The following is an 18,837-nucleotide window of genomic DNA, read 5'->3' on the forward strand; positions in this document are numbered from 1 at the left end:
CTTCTCTTGAAGATTTGGTTGAAATGAATCATTCACTGGATTCCTCCAGATTTCTGAAGATAGAGACAGGTATGGAACATCTGAATGAAGGGATGAAGCACCTGTACTACATGATCAAAAATTCTCACTGTCCCAATGAAGAATAAAGGACTTACTTTGAAGGGCCGTCTGGTGGAGGCTCAAGCTCGGGAGGTGATGGAGGTCATGGAGGATCTAAGGGAAAGTCCCTAGAGGATCCCTCAACCAAGGGGGAGAAGAAAGAGAGTAGTGGAAATGGGAAAGAAAAAGATACCTCTGCTGGAGACAAAGGAAAGGCTGATGATGTCTACTACAGTGGAGAACAGGATGACTTTGATATTTTTGACATTCCCACTGAACCAGTCTTGGAAGATAAAGATGGTTTATTTGAAGCTGAAGAGGAAAGTGATTTTGGAGAATGGGAAGAGGAAGCTACAGTGGATCCTATCTTTGAGAAAGAGTTTCAGCAGCAGCAGTTAGAGATGAAAAGAAAAGAAGTTGAACTCAAAAAGGTCTCCCAGATCATTGACATGAGGAAAGACATACAAAGAACAAAAACTCTTCAAAAGCAACGTCTTCATGACGTTAAGGCTCAAGAAAGGAGAAGAGATGTCAGACTGAAGATTGGTGAAAAATGGGATGAAGCTAGGAGAGTACTTGATATGCCTCAGCTGAGCACTAACAATGATAGGCAGTTCCTACATCTTCTTGACAAGCTGGAAATCTCAAATCCTAACAATGACATGTACATGAATGCTATCAAGACTGAAGTCTCAAGGATCACAGCTGCTTTTGACAGATCCCTAAATGAGATGAGCATTTTTGTATATTGTCAGAGTGAAGGATCTTTCAAGGTGTCACTTCATCTGTTTGAGAATCGTTCTTTGTCAGAGACTTGGGTTCTTCTCAACAAGGTAAAAAGAAGCTCAGAATTGAATGAAGTTCTTCAAGAAAGGCTTAAAGAGTTTGCCAGCAGGGCTAGTCCTCAAGTGGTCAACAATCCTCATCAGGTGAGATTCTTTAAGTCTGATTGTCTTCAAATCTGTCAGCTAGATGTACAATCTCTTAAAGACTACTCAACTAAGCATCTGGTCTGGATGGAACATCATTTAAGAACTGCTGGATACTCATCCATGTTGAAGACTCAAGCTGCTGATTTGATTTAAGCTTATTGTGAAAAGAATATTAAAAGGTACAATCAGATCAAGAATAAGCTGAAGTCAGTTGGAGTTCAACCAGTAAGACCAGCAAGCTTCACTTCAGAAAAGGATCGTGTCTTTGACAAAGAGTTGCTTCAAGATTTAGAAGAAGGTGAAGTCAGAAGAGAAGACAACTGAAGTCAATTAGCTCAAAACTCAATGTAATATGATTAGAGCTTTATGAATCAAGATAGTCTAATGTAGTTATATGTTCAGGCTAGAGGAACATCTATCTTGTATTCACTTGTAAATTTCTTTTGGAATCTGGAAAATGTTAAATATAATCCAGAACTTTTCTGCTATTTACTTTGTATTACTGTTTATATCTTTTTCTTATTTGTTAGTTGAGTTATCCTCTAGGTATTTGTTGTTATTGTCTAACAAGCAAATAGGGGGAGATTGAAAGGCATATGTCATAGCCTATTTGTTTATTCGAGGATTTAACTCAACTCAAATAAGAATGTAATAAGTAAATAGTGGATCTATCGTCAGAGAGATCTCACAGAGTAACATCTGTCAAAGGGTTAAGAAACATTATTCATCTACAGACTTGAAGACTTAATTCACTGGAAGAAGCTCAAAAAATTGATCAAGCCTCAGTGATATAAATCAAGATTATGGATTTAATCAAGTGACAGAGATCTCGTCAGGGTATCAATTAATTACAAGGATTTAGTCTGAAGAAAATCAAAGTCAAGACATGAAGAAATATCACGGAAGTTAGTCACTCATGAACCAGACAGTACATCGAGTGTCAATGTTGAAGTGGTGGAATTGATTCATATATTTCAGTGATTTTCAGAAGTTTTACAGGAGAATGGATGCTGCTCAGGGTTAGTGTTAATTCTCTATTAATTAATTAAGTCTTATAATTTAATTAAGAAAATAAATTATATTTGCAAAGATTAATTTATTAATTAATTAAATTAATTGATTAATTAATTCAGAATTAATATTAAGGTTTTTCAGGATTTTAATTGATTTAAAATCTGTTATTAATTCATAAAGACAACTGATTGTATTAGTATGACAATCGGTATGACAATCAATAGTCATACCGAAAGTCATGCTAATTCAAAAGGATTGTCTTATCAGATTTTTTATTACATTAAAATCTTTTATTAATTCAGTAAGACAATTTGATTTTGAACTACTATGACAATCGGTATGACAATTGATAGTCATACCGAAAGTCTTGCTAGTTCATTCGGATTGTCTTGCCAGTTCAAAGAGATTGTCATGCCAGTACATTCTACTCGACTGTTGGATTAAAAGAAGCAGCAGAAGACATTCATGCAATTATCATACAGAATACACAAGTCAAGAACACAGCAGAAAACAAAGGCACAACATTTCATTTTTCATCTGTTTTATTCAAGATCAAAATTCTAGATTGTAAAGTTAAATCCAATCCACTAGAATTATTTATCTTGTTCTTGTGTAACAATCTAGCGGATGAAAATCTCTAGAACTTAATCTCAAATCGTATTTAGCATTTGATCTTTTAATTGCAAAAATAGAAAAAGTTCATGTCGAATTTATTCTAGATTTGTAATAATTGATTTGAGATTAATCCCTTGTAACCGATACCATAGTTGTAACACCTTTCAAGTTTAATAAAAGTTTTATTTAACTTAAATTTTGTTTCACCTTTTTATTCCGCATTTTATTCGATTAAATGGTATTGTTTGCATTCAACCCCCCTTCTATAAACAAATTGGGACCTAACAAGAATCTCATCTGAATGCAGTTAAACGGATTTTCAAGTATCTTAAAGGAACTAGAGATCTTGGAATATTTAATCCAAGTTCTACTTCTTTTGAGTTAATTGGTTTTTCAGATGCTGACTATGCAGGGTCACAGGTTGATAGAAAAAGTACAAGTGGTGCTTGTAAATATTTAGGTGATTGTTTGGTTGCATGGCACAGTAAAAAGCAAACATCTGTAGCTCTTTCTACTGCTGAAGGAGAGTACATTGCAGCTGGTAGTTACCGTGCTCAAATTCTCTGGATGCAACAAATATTACAGGATTTTGGTATTTTCTATACAAATATTCCAATTTATTGTGATAATACCTCTGCTATTAATATTTCTAAAAATCATGTTATGCATTATCGTACTAAGCATATTGATGTTCGTCACCATTTTTTGCGAGATAATGTCTCAAAAGGTAATATTGAGTTAATTTATATCTCAACTGATAAGCAAAAAGCAGATATTTTCACCAAACCTTTAGGTGAAGATCGATTTTGTCTTATGAGACGTGAACTTGGTATGTGCACTATCTCTCATTAATTTTTCATATTTTAGCATCTGTGCATGCATACTATTTAGTTTATTTATGTTAACTATTTGCATAATTCATCTATTTGACTAAATTGCATAATTGAGTGTTTAATTATTTGCTTAATTTAAATGATAGGATTTATTGGGGTAAAGTTTGTGAATTAATTGTGTATTTAGTGTAATTAGTTTGCGTGTTTCAGTCTAAATATATAATTTATATGTATTTATTTGCTGTGACTCTTGAACCTTGGAACTGAACCGAGTTGCATGCATTATCTTTCAAGTCTTTCAATTTGATTTGACTACTCAGTCCGTTTCTTCTCAATCTCTATGCGTGTCTCCTCGATTTTCGAGATACACTCCATCTCTTAACTTCTCCTAACTAATATCTCTTCATATTCTTCTCTTCTTTTATTTAATCTCCACTTCTTTTTCTTTTTCTCTTTTCAAACCTCTCTTCTCCTTCTCAACAATGTCGACCCCTAACACTCGCTCCAAAGCTAAACACTCTAAAAACCCTAACCCATCCTCTTCTTCTCTCAAACGTCAAAAGACCATTCCCGAAATTTCTACTCAAATGTCACCCGAGAAATCCTCTCAGCCCAGTTCGTCTAAAATTTTGTCCAAACCTATTCTCAAGGAACGTCCTTATGATCTTGATCTGCTTCAACGAGTGGGCGTTGTTGATTTATTCTCCGCTCTTAGTTGTGAATCTCTCTTGTCTCCACCGGATATTATTTATCCTTCTCTGGTCCGAAAATTTTATTCTAATTTCAAGATGATGAATGAAGATTTGGTCTATTATGAGGTTCAACGTGTTCTGATAGTTTTTAATGCTAATCTGTTGTCTCGAGTTTGTGGCGTCGCTTGCTCCGGTGTCTGTCTGTATACCACGCATGCAACCTTCATGGAGATTCCAGGACTGCAGTACGAAGAACAGTTGAAAGTTATTCTTGGCGAAAGTTTTGTTGGTACTTCTCTTAAGCCCATGGTACATGACCTTACTCCACTTGCTTTATTGCTTTTTAAATTGTTTCACACCAATCTTTTTCCTCGTAAAAGTGGTCGCGACCGCGTCACTTATCAGGATGTTGTTTTAATTGCTGTTTTCATGTCTCGAACCCCCTGTGACATTGCTTCGTTGATTATCAAGTATATGAGTCAATGTGCTTCTCATGAGTCTATGCATTTATCATTTCCTGCTTTGTTGACGAAGATGTTTAGACATTATTCTATTGTTTCTGAGGATGATGACACTGAGTCAGTGTCTAATTTGTTTGATCTGTCTGTCTTGTCTGCTAATAATATTGAGGTTATTGAGTCTGGTGTTCTTATTTTTGGTGAGGGTCATAAGTCGTTTAGTTCATTTCCTGAGTCTCCCCATTATGTTTCTAATCCTGATCAAGAAGACTCAGTTTTATTGAATTCGTTGTTTTCAAAAGTTTCTGAAAACAACAAGCTTTTGGAATCTCTTAAAACTCAGTTTGCTTCTATTGAGTCTTTAGCATCCCTGACTTCACAAGTCAGTATGATGCGTGCTTCTTATGAGATGTTTAATAAATCTGTCACTACTTCTCTTGAGTCAATAAATGCAAAGTTGGAGATTTTATATGTCCATGATAAAAAGATGAGTAAGGCTATAGATTTTGAGTTTGGTGCGCTGTATGAGGGCATGGTTTCCACTGCTAAGGCCTGAGAGGAAGAATTTATCAAGCTTTTCTATCAACTTGGTACAGAAACCAAGTACATATCTCAGCAGGTCTCTACTAGAAGCATGCCATGGCACCGGAAACATGACTGGCTTGGTGATTCGACTCTGGCCGAGATTACCTCCCCTTTGCCCCTGCCAGCAGTTCCTCCACCTGAAACTTTTGGGATGACTCGTGCTGTCTATCGCTCACATATCTTGGAATGGCTCCGCAAAAGGGATGGGAAAGCTCCTGATGAAGGCCAGTTGGACAAGCTCTTCACTGAGTATGGTGCTCCGCCAGCCTACCACAATAAGGGAAAGAGAAACACTCGAGATTCTGCTCCTGTCGAAGTTGATGATTCTGACTAGTTTTTCTTTCCACCTTTTATGCTGATGAGGGGGAGAAATTCATAGTTATTTATGAATGTTAATCAGTTTCTATCTCAGACGATTGCTTCACCTGTTTATGTTTCTTTAAGACTTGATTTTTGTTTGACTTGGTTTTTGTTTGTGATGGTTTGATTGGGTAGCACTGGTTTATGTGCTGGATTATGTGATGGTTTATTGAATCTAATTTGATGTCTCATTTATTTAACTGTCTCATTTGATAATCCATAGGTTTCATTTGCATATTAACATGATTATCATTTGATTGTTTCACATATACACTGTTATTATCTAACATATTGCAACAGGTGACTTAAGTATTTTTGATAGGGGGAACATAGCATTTCTTTACCCTTGGCATCATCATAAAAGGGGGAGAATGTTAGTCCGAGGTTTCTGATGATGCATTATCCTTTGAAGAAGTCAAATCAGATTGTTAATTAGATAGGTATTCGAGTTTTGTTTAATGTTAACTTAGTTAATTGGATAATCTTTGACTTATCTTTTCTAAACAAACTCTAACTTGGATAAATCTAATCTATTTCAAATTTCTTTAACTTTATCAGGTTTATCTTTTCTAGTAACAAACTAACGGATTGCTTTCAAATACTTATTCAAATATTTCAAACCTAAGTTTATCTTTCTTAATCTCTAAAATAGTTTGAAATACATTCCTATCCGTTATGTTTTACTATATATAACTGACTTGATGTTTTCCAGAAAAACAACTCTCCGCACTTTCCATTTGGCTCTTTTCTGAGAAAAACATTCTCTTAATTTCATTCATTACTTATCCAGTTAATTAAGAGATATAGTCGAGTTGTAATCTTTCACATTTGATTCTTTGTATTCGAAAGGTGTATTATATCACTTGTCCCGGGTCGTGGGAGGTTGATTACAAGAGCAAGGCCAAGTAGCTGTGTGCTAGGTAGCTGTATGCTAGAGAAAGGTTTTTTTCAAGTGGGCCAAGTTTGTAATCAAGAAAAGTTTGTAAGTACTTTGTTTTAAGTGGATATAATACATTCTCTATGCTAGTTGGCATGAGGACTTGGATGTAGGTCATAGACTAGGTATAGGGGCCAAACCAAGTGAAAAACTCTTGGTGTTCTTGCATTGTTTTATTTCCCGCATTGCACGTTTAATTTTCTGCAATTTACATCATGCTGTTAAATAGGGTCTGTCTCATTTAGATTCAGTCTGTATCATTTGCAATAGAGACTGTCCCATTTGTGAACAGTCATACTGTAATTCGATTGTGCCTACAAATTTCATGTTTTATTTTTTAAAATTAAGTAAATAATTCACATTTTCAATATATTTATTATTTACAATAATATATACAGCATTTATATAACATAATACATATGTCTAGCTACGTATATGTAAAATGCGTGTTTTATATTTTAAAATTATGTACATTCCAATTTGTTCACTATCTACGATAACATGCATACGCATGTTGGAATAATAATAATTATGCTGTAATTCGAAAACAAGTTTTTAGAAAATCGGAAATCAAATCTAGGCGGTTAAATTACCTACTTAATATGATTCAAAAATCGGGAACTAATTCAGAATAAAAATAAAATGTATTTTTTTGATAAAAGTGTATTTTATCAATTGAATAGTATCTAATATATTATTATAATTATAATAATTATCCATTATCAATAAGAGATATAACATATCATAAATTTTATAATTAGTCATATTTAAATTAAAATAGTATTTGAATTTTAATAAATTAATATATGTACCATAATAATAAAAAAATATAAAGGATTTCAAAAATATATTAAATTATATAATATGTAAAATAGGGAATTTCTATGAGCTGTCGGAAACAAATAAGGGTAAGAAAATATGACAATTAAGTGGGTTACCAACTGAAAACGGTGACGTTTTGAGAGTGTGAATCGATTTTAACAACGCCTTATCGGCGATCAGTGAAGCTCGCAAATCTCGACAATGGCAGAGCTTCCAGAAGCTTCGAATCAAGAAGAACAAGCTTCAAGTTCAGATGTTTTCGATCCTAAAAGCATGAGGAAAACGAAACCTGGAGTCAAACGCCTCTTTCTCACCATCTCTGTTCTCCTCTCTTTTCTTGCTGGTGAATATACATATATATATGCACAAATTTTACTTTTTTTAGCTGTTTGATGTGTTCATTACTGTAAAGTTTTGATTTTTTATGGTTTGATTACGCGTATGTGTCATTTGAGCTGTATTGATGTTTTAATTACTGATGAATTTCTGATTTTTAGGTTTTAGAGAGAGAGAGTGGGGGGGGGGGAGGGGGAGAGATAAAGCTCTATTAATGTGATAATGCCTGATAAAGTTTCATTTTTGTGCTCGATTTGTGTGCACTCACACTGTGAATACAGATGCATTGTTCTATTAATGACTAGTAAGTTTTTATTTTGATGTACATTCATTTTATGTAGTGATAACAGTGATGTATATATCACTTGTATGAGCTGATTAGGTTTTTGATAGGAATCATTTGTTTATTAATTACTCACTACGTACACACACACAATGTATATAACTTTTTTGAGCTATTTATTTTGATGTTTAAATTAATGACAATGTTTTGATTTATGTGCTTTTAGTGTTCAACTTTTTGCTAATTAGCTTTTAATTTTAATTATGTATATATATATATTCATATTTTACTTCTATAAGGTTCGTTGATGGATAAATTGTTGATAATGATGATTTTTTGATATATTGATTATAGGTGTTCCATTTTTACTCAAGTCTATAGAGATCTACCGCTCTCCGATTCCCTTTGCTGAAATGGATTCGCTCTCGAATTCGATTGATTTGAATCCGTTGGTATTTCCTTGTAGATTTCATGTTTCTTTTGTTGATTTTGATTTTAGAGAGGTGAGCGCTGATACGATAGGGTTTTTGGTTCTAGAAAATATGCGTAAGTTAAGTAGTAGTGAGAATGTATGCGGAAGTTGTGGGAATAATTACAATGTTTCGGTGACAATGGAGACTGGTGGTGATTGTAAGGAGAGTGAAAATCCCGAGTCGAGTGGATTGTGGAAATGTGGAAGGGTTAAGGAGGGGAATTTGGATAAGATGTTGGAGGATGATGCAACTATTGATGAGTACTTGAATGAGGTGTTGGGCAAGAGTGAAGAGGGGAGTGGGAAGGTTTATCGTGTAGTGGTGGTGAGGAGAGATGAAGAAACTAGGGTTTTGGTTGGGAAGAATAGGCATGCTTGGATCGTGGGTAGGCTTTTAGAGGTGGATGAAACTGTTGAGATGGTAGCGGAAGTATTTGTTAAGATTTTTGTCAATGGTGGAGTTGAAGATGGGTCGATTCACTCGGAGTTTATGCCTGTGGGTGCTGATGGGAGGATCGTACTTTCATTTAATTTGCTGAATGCTGATCCCCGTGATTGGGTTTATGACTGGTATGGACTTTAATCAGATAAAATTCCTTGTTAGTTTTCTTAATGTGTTCTTAATGTGTTCATGAGGAACACTATTGTAATGACCATGAAATTATATTACACATAAAGGTCGGTGCATATGCACATCGTCTATGTTCATCCCTCCCCCTGGCTTCTGCAGGAATTTCCAAGAGATGGAGGAGATTCTTTTGGCTCCTATTATCAGGACATTGGCACCTTTAGCTAATATAAGCATTGAAAGTCAAGTACGTAATAGAAACTATAGTATAGTTCTGTCAAAGTTCAATATATTCATGCGAGAGTTAAGTTCATTAAGTGTCCTTATCATGCTTGCATAGTTGCATTACTTTTATTATTTGCACATGCAGGTTTTATACCATACTCCCAAGTCTTCATTTGCATATTGGGATAAAGAAAAGGAAAGCTACATCTTTAGCACAAATGATTTGCCTTTCTTCGTAAGTTCGTTATTAATTACTAAGATAAATTTGCATGTATATATCACTTAGACATGAGTCTTGTTCCATACACAAATGCACACACGAAGGGGCGCACATATACGTGAGCTTGTCACTTGTTATGCCAAGTACTTTCTTAGAGTTGTAGATCAGTAATATTATCCTTACTTCATACTTCATGTCTTTGCCTGCCTTGTTTTTATCTTATTCCCTTAAATTTTTGTAATTTATATATGTAGCACTTATCTTCCAATTTAATCATTATTTTATCCACCATAACTAGATTAATAAATATCCCATGTGAATACTTCTTTGTTGAGAATGGAATATTTTTGAATTGGCTTATAAGTAGTAACTAGGACCATCATGCTTCGTTCATTTGGGAATAACAAACTACCTTTTTTTGTTTTTCCCCTCATTTTCCTGTTCCCAAAATAAGAAGTTTAGATAGGACGACTAGATGCACCCTTTAAGTGTTAAACTTATGTTTTTAAATTACGATATGTATATCTTCTAGTTTCTTCCCCTATAAGCTTATACTTTTTAAATATATAGGTGAACTCAAATGAATGGCACCTGGATACCTCCATTGAAGCGGGCGGACGATCAAAGATTTTTCAATTTGTGGTGTATATTCTTTAACTTTATCATTTCCCTATAAGTATCTTCTTCCTGAAAAGTGGAGAGTTAAAACTACATCCTTCACTATTTCCATGTATTTGTGAGATAGGATGCTTCACAAGTAAGATTTATCAGTTATCTTCAACACAGTGGGTTACTTAAATCAAATTATGGACTTCCATGTTTCTTTTTATGTAAAACACTTCTTAGTATCTACTTGTTTTAAAGAATTTACTTGAGACAAGGGAACCAAATTATTTACTCATTCAAGGGATATAATTATTTACCCATTCAAGGGATATAATTATTTACTCATTCAAGGGATATGGATTACAAGTCCTAAACATTGATGGATTAAAAAACGTTGTTAGATTCTTTAATTTTTCTTAAAGAAACTTATCTTAGTCATTTTACGTTTGGTATTTACAAAGATAAATACCTGATTCCTTAACAACTATCTAATGTATATATGCATTCTCTCTATTGCCAGTTATGTGCCATCAGCAAATGAATGCCCTCTTTTGTTACAACTTCCAAATGGAGAGATATCTATGACAAATGGCTTCATATCTCCGGTTAGATATTACAGATTAAGGATGCGATGTTTAAGTGGTTTTTTCTTAAATGGAACTCAACATAAAGTGTGTGTGCCAATATTGCAGATGTGGGGAGGTGTAATTGTTTGGAATCCGCCACGTTGCACGAGAGATTCTGAAAGTTTTTATTCTCGGAACAAGATTCCCCCACAGGTAAGAAATTAAAGTGCAAGTAAAAAAGTAACCAGCTTTGATGTCTCTGCAACTCTGTGTCACCATGTTTAATAGATAAGGAACATACAAATTTTGCTTTTATGTATGTTCCCTTTTTCCTTGTAATATGCGTTTCTGTGCTACATTGACAAAATGCTTCATTAATAGTTAATTTTAAATTGCAGTATAAGAGGTATTTTGTAAAGAACATGTGATCTGATACACATGTATAAATATTAAAATTATATAGAAGATATATAGGATCAAGAGTTACCATTGGGTTATTGGCGTGTTGTAATATAAAACCTTAACTTTGTAGAAATTGTTAAATCTAAACATTACTCTAAGGTAACAAAAAGTATCGAGTGTATAAGATTACGGACTTTACATTTGACTTTGACGTAATTTATAAATTTATCAGGATTGATTGATGAACATTATGAACAGGATATAGAGAAGGTATTCGAAGTTTTCCTGGGGCAACTTCGACAACTATTTGGTTTAAACTCTGGTAGCGTCTATCATGATACTTCAAGCACATTTACACTATTATCTACCGGAAAGGGCTTTACAGAATGGTAAGCTATTATGTTATTCATATAGACTACATCCCTCAAAAGGCTTAAAGTAAACTTCGTAACTGATGTTTTCCTGTTTAGACATCTTTGTTGATATTTTTATTCCTTACGCAACTGTTTGTTTTTAATCATCTTGTAGGGAATTGGATTTCTTATCTCGCCAACACACATGTTATAATCTACTTCAGTGTGGTACGACCCTTGGATCACTTTCGCGATTGGTACGTCTTTCATTTCTTATTTCTTATTTTTATTTAAACACTTAAGTGATATTTGTGGGTTGTAACAACTCCTATCCATGCAGGTTCAGTCACTTCCAAGGATGATCATCAAGGATGAGATTGGAAAACAGGTTAGTCGATGAATGAATACAGAAATAGGTTATTCTGCAAATCTATTCAATTTAGATGGTCCAAGCAACATTTATAACTTTCCTGAACATTACAAGTATATAGAAATCTATTTAGGCCTCTTTAGAAGCAATATTCAGTGTAACTGGGACCTGATCTGGTTGGGGTCTAGAGGAAGTCTGGGTAGTTCTTGTTTGATAGTAATTCAACCTCCACCTAACTAATAAATCCAATTCTGCATTGCAAATTCTTGGGTGATTACACTTGAGTACATAAACCAGCCTCACCTATTGTTCTTATTTTTAAAGTTTGCAAGGTATAGTGCTCAGCTTTTTGCTGACCAGTGTTCTGTCTTACCCTCAATCTTGCCACATCATTGTTGCTGGGTCATGATTTTTCAGACTGATGTCTTGCATGCAACCAATTGTCTGAAACTTATCAGTATATATAATTCAAGGGGAACTTGACATGCAAGCATAGTATATGTTTTCAAGTTTATCAATGCCTAGCCATGCAAGAAAATAATTTATTCAAAATTTGTGGTTATCCGAGCATCTTTGCTTTGGGTTTTTCTAGCTCCTTACTAAATAAAAGTCATTCCTTCTGTTACATTACAGGTAAAATTTTCTCTTGAAGCTGCAAAATTAGCTCGAGGTAATGCTTCCCGTGGAATTTCTGATGCATCAGCTGGTATGTTAATTATGTCGGTCACAGGCTATAGGTTCATGTGGTGCATATGAAACCTTCTAATAAATACTAATACACATTTTACTTCTTGCCAGTGTCCTCGAGGGAAGCTAGAATACTGGCAGAGGATGCCTTTTTTCATCCATCTATGATGTCCGTGAGCTACTATTCCTTCGAGCATTGCTTTGCTGTATACTCGGTTCGTCCCACTACATGAAATACATTTACTTTGTCTTTTTGAATAAGTAGTTAAATTGGTTTCTTGAAGTTGGGGTTTATGCTATTAGTACCTTTCACCTCTTGGTGACTGAGCTACCAAACTAAAAAGGTTGAAGGGTCTAGTCTTTCTAGAGAAGATGTTATCAGACTGAGTCAATGTAGCATAAATAAATCAATAGTAAGAATTTAATCATTTGAACAGGGACATGAAGCAATTTATTGGCTCTTGCAAGAAGTTTGAAGTATAGAGGCTTCAGCATTATGGTAGCTTCAAGTTACACGTCATGTGCCGTGGGAGAGGATGAAAGCTGATATATTTTCCAGAGATATCAGCTCCTAGTTGTGATAGAGCTCCTCAAGCCTCTCCTAAATTATACTTTTCTGATTAGTCCGACACACATTTATCATCGTCCTCTCTTTGTTTTCCCGACAAGCAATTAAATTGCGTGTTGTCATGACAGACTTCTTCTCGTGAGAGGACTAGAGCACCTAGACAACTAGGGATGAACCAATCATGACATACTTATCCTCACAACCCAAGGCAGATAGGTACCTGCAGCAAAGAAACTAACAGCCCCTATAGTCCCAATATTCGTAGTGTTAATCCCAGCCTTTGGCACTTTAAAAGAATCCAGATATTAAATTTGATAGCTTGATTTCACCCTACAGTCCATTTATGTTATCATCTGATATCCTCAGCAGCCTTTCCACTCCCCAACTCATTGCCAAGAATTGTCATCAGAATGGCATCATTGGGTTTCATTATTCAAGGATTTTTATTTTCATTATCTTTCACTAATTTAAAGTATTTTTGTTGTTCTGGCCATGGTAAGTGGCTACATAAATTTCTGACTACATAAATGACTGGCATGGAACTTTGTGAACATTTTTTCTCCTTTTAAAAGTTATTGCAAGTGTGATGTTTTATTTCTTTTTGCTAATTGGAGTGTGGGGTTTTCTTCGTGCCTTCATGATTTGAAGGTCGTATACATATCTTTTTCTTTTTTTATTTTGTTAAATTGTTGTATTACATATCTTTGTGACTTTGTCTGCTATTTTGTTTTTTGCTAACTGGAGTGCGGGGTTTTCTCTGGAATGTACTAAACATGTAGCTATATCTTCTTGCAGCCATTCTTTCTGCCAGTGTCAATGCACATCATTCTTGCGGTTTTAAGAGAATTCCGAAGGTACAAGCAAGAAAATGCCAAACACCAAGCATGGAGAGCCATAGACAGATAGAATTATATGATCAGTTATTGCTGTCCAAAATACACGTCAGAGCTTAGATGCACTGTTGCTACTGCTAGGCCATCAAACATACTGAAATGGAAAAGAGATTTTTTTTTTTGTAGTCTAGCAAATTGTTCACAGGTAGCATGAGCTGGGTATATTCTTGTATTTGACATGCTTAGTACATTGCTTTATATCATAGCTCGTTTGTAGTTTCCTTTGTAGTGTTTGGTTATTGTGTTAGAGTAAGTCCAAGAGTGCCTTAATTGTTGGTCTAAACTAAATTTTGAGGCATTTTGAATAATTGAGTGCTCCAACAATGTCTCGTGGTGCTTTAAAATACTAGAATATTTATCACGTGCATTTTGCATGTTTTATACTATTTTTATTCATAAAATATTTGTTTCCTTCCTTTTCTGAACATCACTTCCTTCTCATCTTTTTTTCATTTCCCTCCAATTATTATTTAAATATATTATTATTTTAATAATAAGGCACAAAAATAAGGTATTTGAGTCGTAAATCAACATTATATTTTATAATGTTTTATACTATGTTTATCCATAAAATATTTGTTTCCTTCCTTTTCTGAAAATCACTTCTCATTTTTTTTTCATTTCCCTCCAATTATTATTTAAATATATTATTATTTTAATAATAAAATACAAAAATAAGACATTTGAGTCGTAAGTCAATATTATATTTTATAATATTTATAGGACACTTGTTATAACACTCTTAAACTTGCTCTAAATGCTTGCCATGTAGCTCGGGTGTAGTGGCGTGTTTGTTAATTGCCTAGTGCCATTTTGGTCAGGGTATTTATATTTTGCTTTTAGAAGTTAGTCATTTTAAGTTTTCTTTTCTTCATATATAAGAAAAGTTTTAGATATAAGTTTTTTTTAATTCCATCTATTAACACGGGTATTTATCAGATTAGCAAGTTCAAATTTTATTTTTTAATACTAAGTTTGGGTTAAAGATCAAGTTTGTCAAGTTAGTCTTAGATATTATTTTGTTCATTGACTACAATGGGGCATTATTTGAGTCAATGGAATTTATAATAAATATTAATCGGACCAAATAAATCTAGCAACTCAGATAATAAATTTAGATTTTAATAATTTACTTAATAATTGTATTTATCGATATATGAATAGTAATAAAAACCTATGGTGGAAGTTTTAAAAGAAAAATCTTATGAAATATACTAGCTTTATGTTAAAAATTATATTTTTTTCATTTATATTGCATATATTTAATAAAAAACTAATGTGAATAAATAATACTAAAATTAATAATTAAATAATAGTTTTTAATTTGAATGTGTATAATTTGAAACTAAAGTCAAAAGTTAAGATCTAAATGTAAGATCAAATAGTATAAAATAATATAGGATTTACAAATTTGAACTATTAATTTTATTTATAATTGATAAATAATAGTGGAAATACTTGTTATTCACCGGTTTTGAACCTAGTCTAGGACTTGTTGGTATATTTTCACTAGAGATATAAATTCTGATGGGTATATTTTCACTAGAGATATAAACTTATATTGACAGGAGCGTAATATTTTAATATTTAAATTTAACGGTTATGATCATTTGATCAGACGGCCATGATTGAAGCTGATAACCAAAAGTGGGTCCCCATTCAGGTTATTACATGACAGTGTTTATAGACGCCAGTAAAGTGTTCTCACCTGAATCGGGGTGGAAAGAAAGAGATGGCTAGGGAAATTGAAAATGATGATTTATTCATGAAGTTACCAGAAGGTTTTCGAGAAAAATTCATGCAGCAAGTTGTGTCACGTACAAGCCCTGCAGATGCCATTAGACTGTCTAGTGTGTCTAAATTGTTCCAATCAGTTGCTGATTCCAACGTTGTTTGGGATTCTTTCATTCCTCCCGATCATGTAGCTGCCGTTGATCCCGTTATATTTCAATTATTTGAAATTAAATCTACCAAGAACTTGTTTTTGCTTCTTACAGGGATCCCTGTTTACTTCCATCAAGGTTTGTCAACTTGTTACTATTATTTTCTTTTATAGTTCCTATTCCATTCATTGAATTGTTCATCAATTATTTCACATTTTTTTTTATTTCTGAATTTGATTAAAGGTGATGATGACGATAGCTGGAAATCAGGTAAACAAAATAGATAATTTCGTACTCCCTCTGTCTCAATTTAGATGTTCACTTTCAAAAAATCACACGGTTTAAGCAAAGTGAATGTTGATAAATTAATTGTATTAATTGACCATCATATGTGGAAAGGGCTTGATCTAGAAAATATAAATTAGAAATATGTGAAGTTGGAAATATAAATTTGCATTGAGATGCAACTAAATTGAAACAATTTTTTTTTTCTTAAAAATGGACATATAATTTGAAACAGAGGGAGTAGTTTGTTGGAAGTTGATTCACAGTTATGTTATGTTACATTTTTATCTCTGGCTTAATTTGTTTTGTTATGAATCTTACTGGTTTCCTATTGCGATAAAGTGTCGTATTTCTTAGACCAATGGAGTGGAAAGAGATGGTTTAGGATATGTTCTAACAAGCTCTCAATCACATATCGCGATACAGACTACTGGATTTCTGGGATACGGTGCAAATTCTCTTAAGTTTATAATCTTTTTATTGATTTCTAAAATGTTATATTTTCGTAATGCTTTATCACTCATAGAACATGGAAAATTTTAGGCTCGGTCACGTGGCGTGGCTTGAAATTAAGAGGAAGGTAAGCACATGTAAGTTGTCTGCTAATACAACTTATGCAGCTTACCTTCTCTTTTCATTACCGGAATACTTCTATTATGGGTTTCACGTGCCCGTAGAGACTTCTGTTGGGATCACCGAGGAAGAAAGCATCATTAAATCTGTCTATCTGGACCCTGATATCGCCAAGTCCAAATGCCAGTATCTAAAGCGTAGAAAAGATAATCTGTTCGAAGTTGAGTTAGGTGACTACTTTAACAATGCTGGGGAGAACAGGGATCTGGAAGTGACAGTTAGAGAAGTGAAAAGTGGAAAACCAAAATGTGGAATGTCTATATGGGGGATAGAGCTCCGACCCAAGCGAGGTAAGTTAGAACCGCTTTGATGGTTTGACAATTTATATTGGCTAGGTTTTGCATAAATATCATTGTTCTATAGTGTTCTATATTTTTAAACTACGAGCCCCCCGCCCCCGCCTTCGCCTTATCTATGATTGAAGAATCATTTCGGATAGCAATAAATTAGCTGTCAAAGTTTTGTTCGTTTGTTTGATTTGCACAGATAGTATCAACCTCTACTGCAACTCCTTTCACAAAACGCATTCACATGCAAAGAGAGATGGTGAAAGAAGAGAAGGAGAGATGTCTAAAGAAAGAGAGGAGGGTTGTGAAGACACTGATTTATTTAGCAAGTTACCTGAAGGACTTGCACAAGCATTTATGGAAGAAATTGTGTCCCGTACTAGCCCTGTTGATGCGTGTAGACTATTAGCTGTGTCTAAACGTTTCAGGTCAGCTGCAGAATCTGATGTAGTTTGGGAGAGATTTTTACCCAGCGATTATCAGCAATTTTTTAGCCGAGCGGATTCCCATCTGGATATTTCTTTTGCAACCAAGAAAGAATTATATCTCTTTCTCATTGGTAATCCTCTCCTCCTTGATGGCAACACTAAGGTAATCCTTTTATAACTCGACTCTTTGGCCAATCGCCATTCCATTCTCTGTTAAATGGTGGTAGTAGCCTTGAGCTTTATTGATAAATATTCTGAAAACACGATTTAATGGTATGCACAGAGTTTTTGGTTAGACAAGTGGAGTGGGAAGAAGTGCTTTATGATAACTATCTCATTTGCACAGCATCCTGTTGCTGCTGAATATATGTATAGTGACTGGTGGGGTCCGAACTCAGATCACTCGTCAAGGTATTTTTTAAAAGGGAAACTCTGTGTAATATATTTCAGTATGCTAGAGACTGACTAACGGTGGTTGATATATTCTAAAAACTTGCATTGTTCGAATACAGATTTATAAATACATTCACATCTAGAGGCCTGACGTGGTTTGAAATTCGCGGAAAGATAAGCACTTCCCTGTTGTCACCAGATACGACTTATACAGCTTACCTTGTACACAAAAGCGAATTTCTTGATAGAGATCCTGTGGAGAATCCTATTCCTTTTAAAGCTTCCGTTGGGAGTAGTGGAGATGAAAGTGTAAACCGGGTTGTTTATCTGGACCGTAAAACTGGAGAAACTGGTAGACAATATGCTGTGGAGAGAAAAGACGGTTGGTTGGAAGTTGAGTTGGGAGAATACTATAACAAGGGAGGGGAAAACGAGGATTTGGAGATGAGTGTGATGGAAGTGACAAGTGGAATTCATAAGGATGGCTACGCGATTCAGGGGATTGAGATCCGACCCAAGCATGGTTAATATACAGATGTCTTTCGTCTGCTTTCGATGCATCTTTTGATTGTTATAAAAACTGTTTTTTCGCTTTTCTGTAGCAGTATTCTCCAAATCGATTGAACCAGATAGCATTCCTTCATATTGATCGAGTTCATCAACATGAACTCAAACTTTGAGAGTATGTTGAATGATATTACTATTAAATGCTATAATCCCGGGTGGCCGGGAAGAATAGAAATGTTATGTAAGAGGTGACGGAAATTTAAATTAAAGACTCCCAATGATGATTTTCCTTTCCAGATCTTTCTTAACAAAATTGGAATTGTAATATCATGAAACTAAATATGATATAATCTGCATTTAATTAGAAGGATCTATAAATTACTGTCATAGAAGGTAGCAACAAACAAACCCTCATCATAGATGGGCGAAAATGTTGATTTGTTCATAAAGTTACCTGAAGGTTTTAGAGAAAAATTCATGCAACTTGTGTCATTTATCGAGACCTGCAGATGCCAATAGACTGTC

At 34.2% G+C, this 18,837-nt stretch overlaps 2 protein-coding genes across 3 annotated transcripts; both read left to right on the forward strand.

Annotated features, from left to right (window-relative positions):
- Positions 1 to 7,430: 7,430 nt before the first annotated feature.
- Positions 7,431 to 14,117, forward strand: LOC141690153 (uncharacterized). 2 transcript variants are annotated; one of them, XM_074494814.1, is made up of 13 exons: positions 7,431 to 7,690; positions 8,321 to 9,008; positions 9,169 to 9,253; positions 9,377 to 9,466; positions 10,022 to 10,095; positions 10,578 to 10,662; positions 10,750 to 10,836; positions 11,284 to 11,414; positions 11,554 to 11,635; positions 11,719 to 11,766; positions 12,382 to 12,454; positions 12,547 to 12,650; positions 12,873 to 13,792. In XM_074494814.1, the coding sequence occupies exons 1-13, from the start codon at positions 7,549 to 7,551 to the stop codon at positions 12,909 to 12,911; spliced, it is 1,728 nt and encodes a 575-aa protein (XP_074350915.1). In that variant the 5' UTR covers positions 7,431 to 7,548; the 3' UTR covers positions 12,912 to 13,792. The 2 variants fall into 2 exon arrangements, with proteins under 2 accessions (XP_074350915.1, XP_074350914.1); XM_074494813.1 differs by lacking the exon at positions 12,873 to 13,792 and adding an exon at positions 13,799 to 14,117 and having other exon boundaries at positions 7,433 to 7,690.
- A 1,379-nt stretch (positions 14,118 to 15,496) lies between these two features.
- LOC141693050 (uncharacterized) lies at positions 15,497 to 18,596 on the forward strand. Its single transcript, XM_074498040.1, has 7 exons — positions 15,497 to 15,917; positions 16,023 to 16,049; positions 16,407 to 16,512; positions 16,608 to 16,987; positions 17,184 to 17,575; positions 17,696 to 17,823; positions 17,925 to 18,596. The coding sequence occupies exons 1-7, from the start codon at positions 15,629 to 15,631 to the stop codon at positions 18,331 to 18,333; spliced, it is 1,731 nt and encodes a 576-aa protein (XP_074354141.1). The 5' UTR covers positions 15,497 to 15,628; the 3' UTR covers positions 18,334 to 18,596.
- The last annotated feature ends 241 nt before the right edge of the window (positions 18,597 to 18,837 follow it).

This window comes from Apium graveolens, chromosome 10 (assembly GCF_009905375.1).
Source record: "Apium graveolens cultivar Ventura chromosome 10, ASM990537v1, whole genome shotgun sequence".
Classification (NCBI taxonomy): Eukaryota; Viridiplantae; Streptophyta; class Magnoliopsida; order Apiales; family Apiaceae; genus Apium; species Apium graveolens.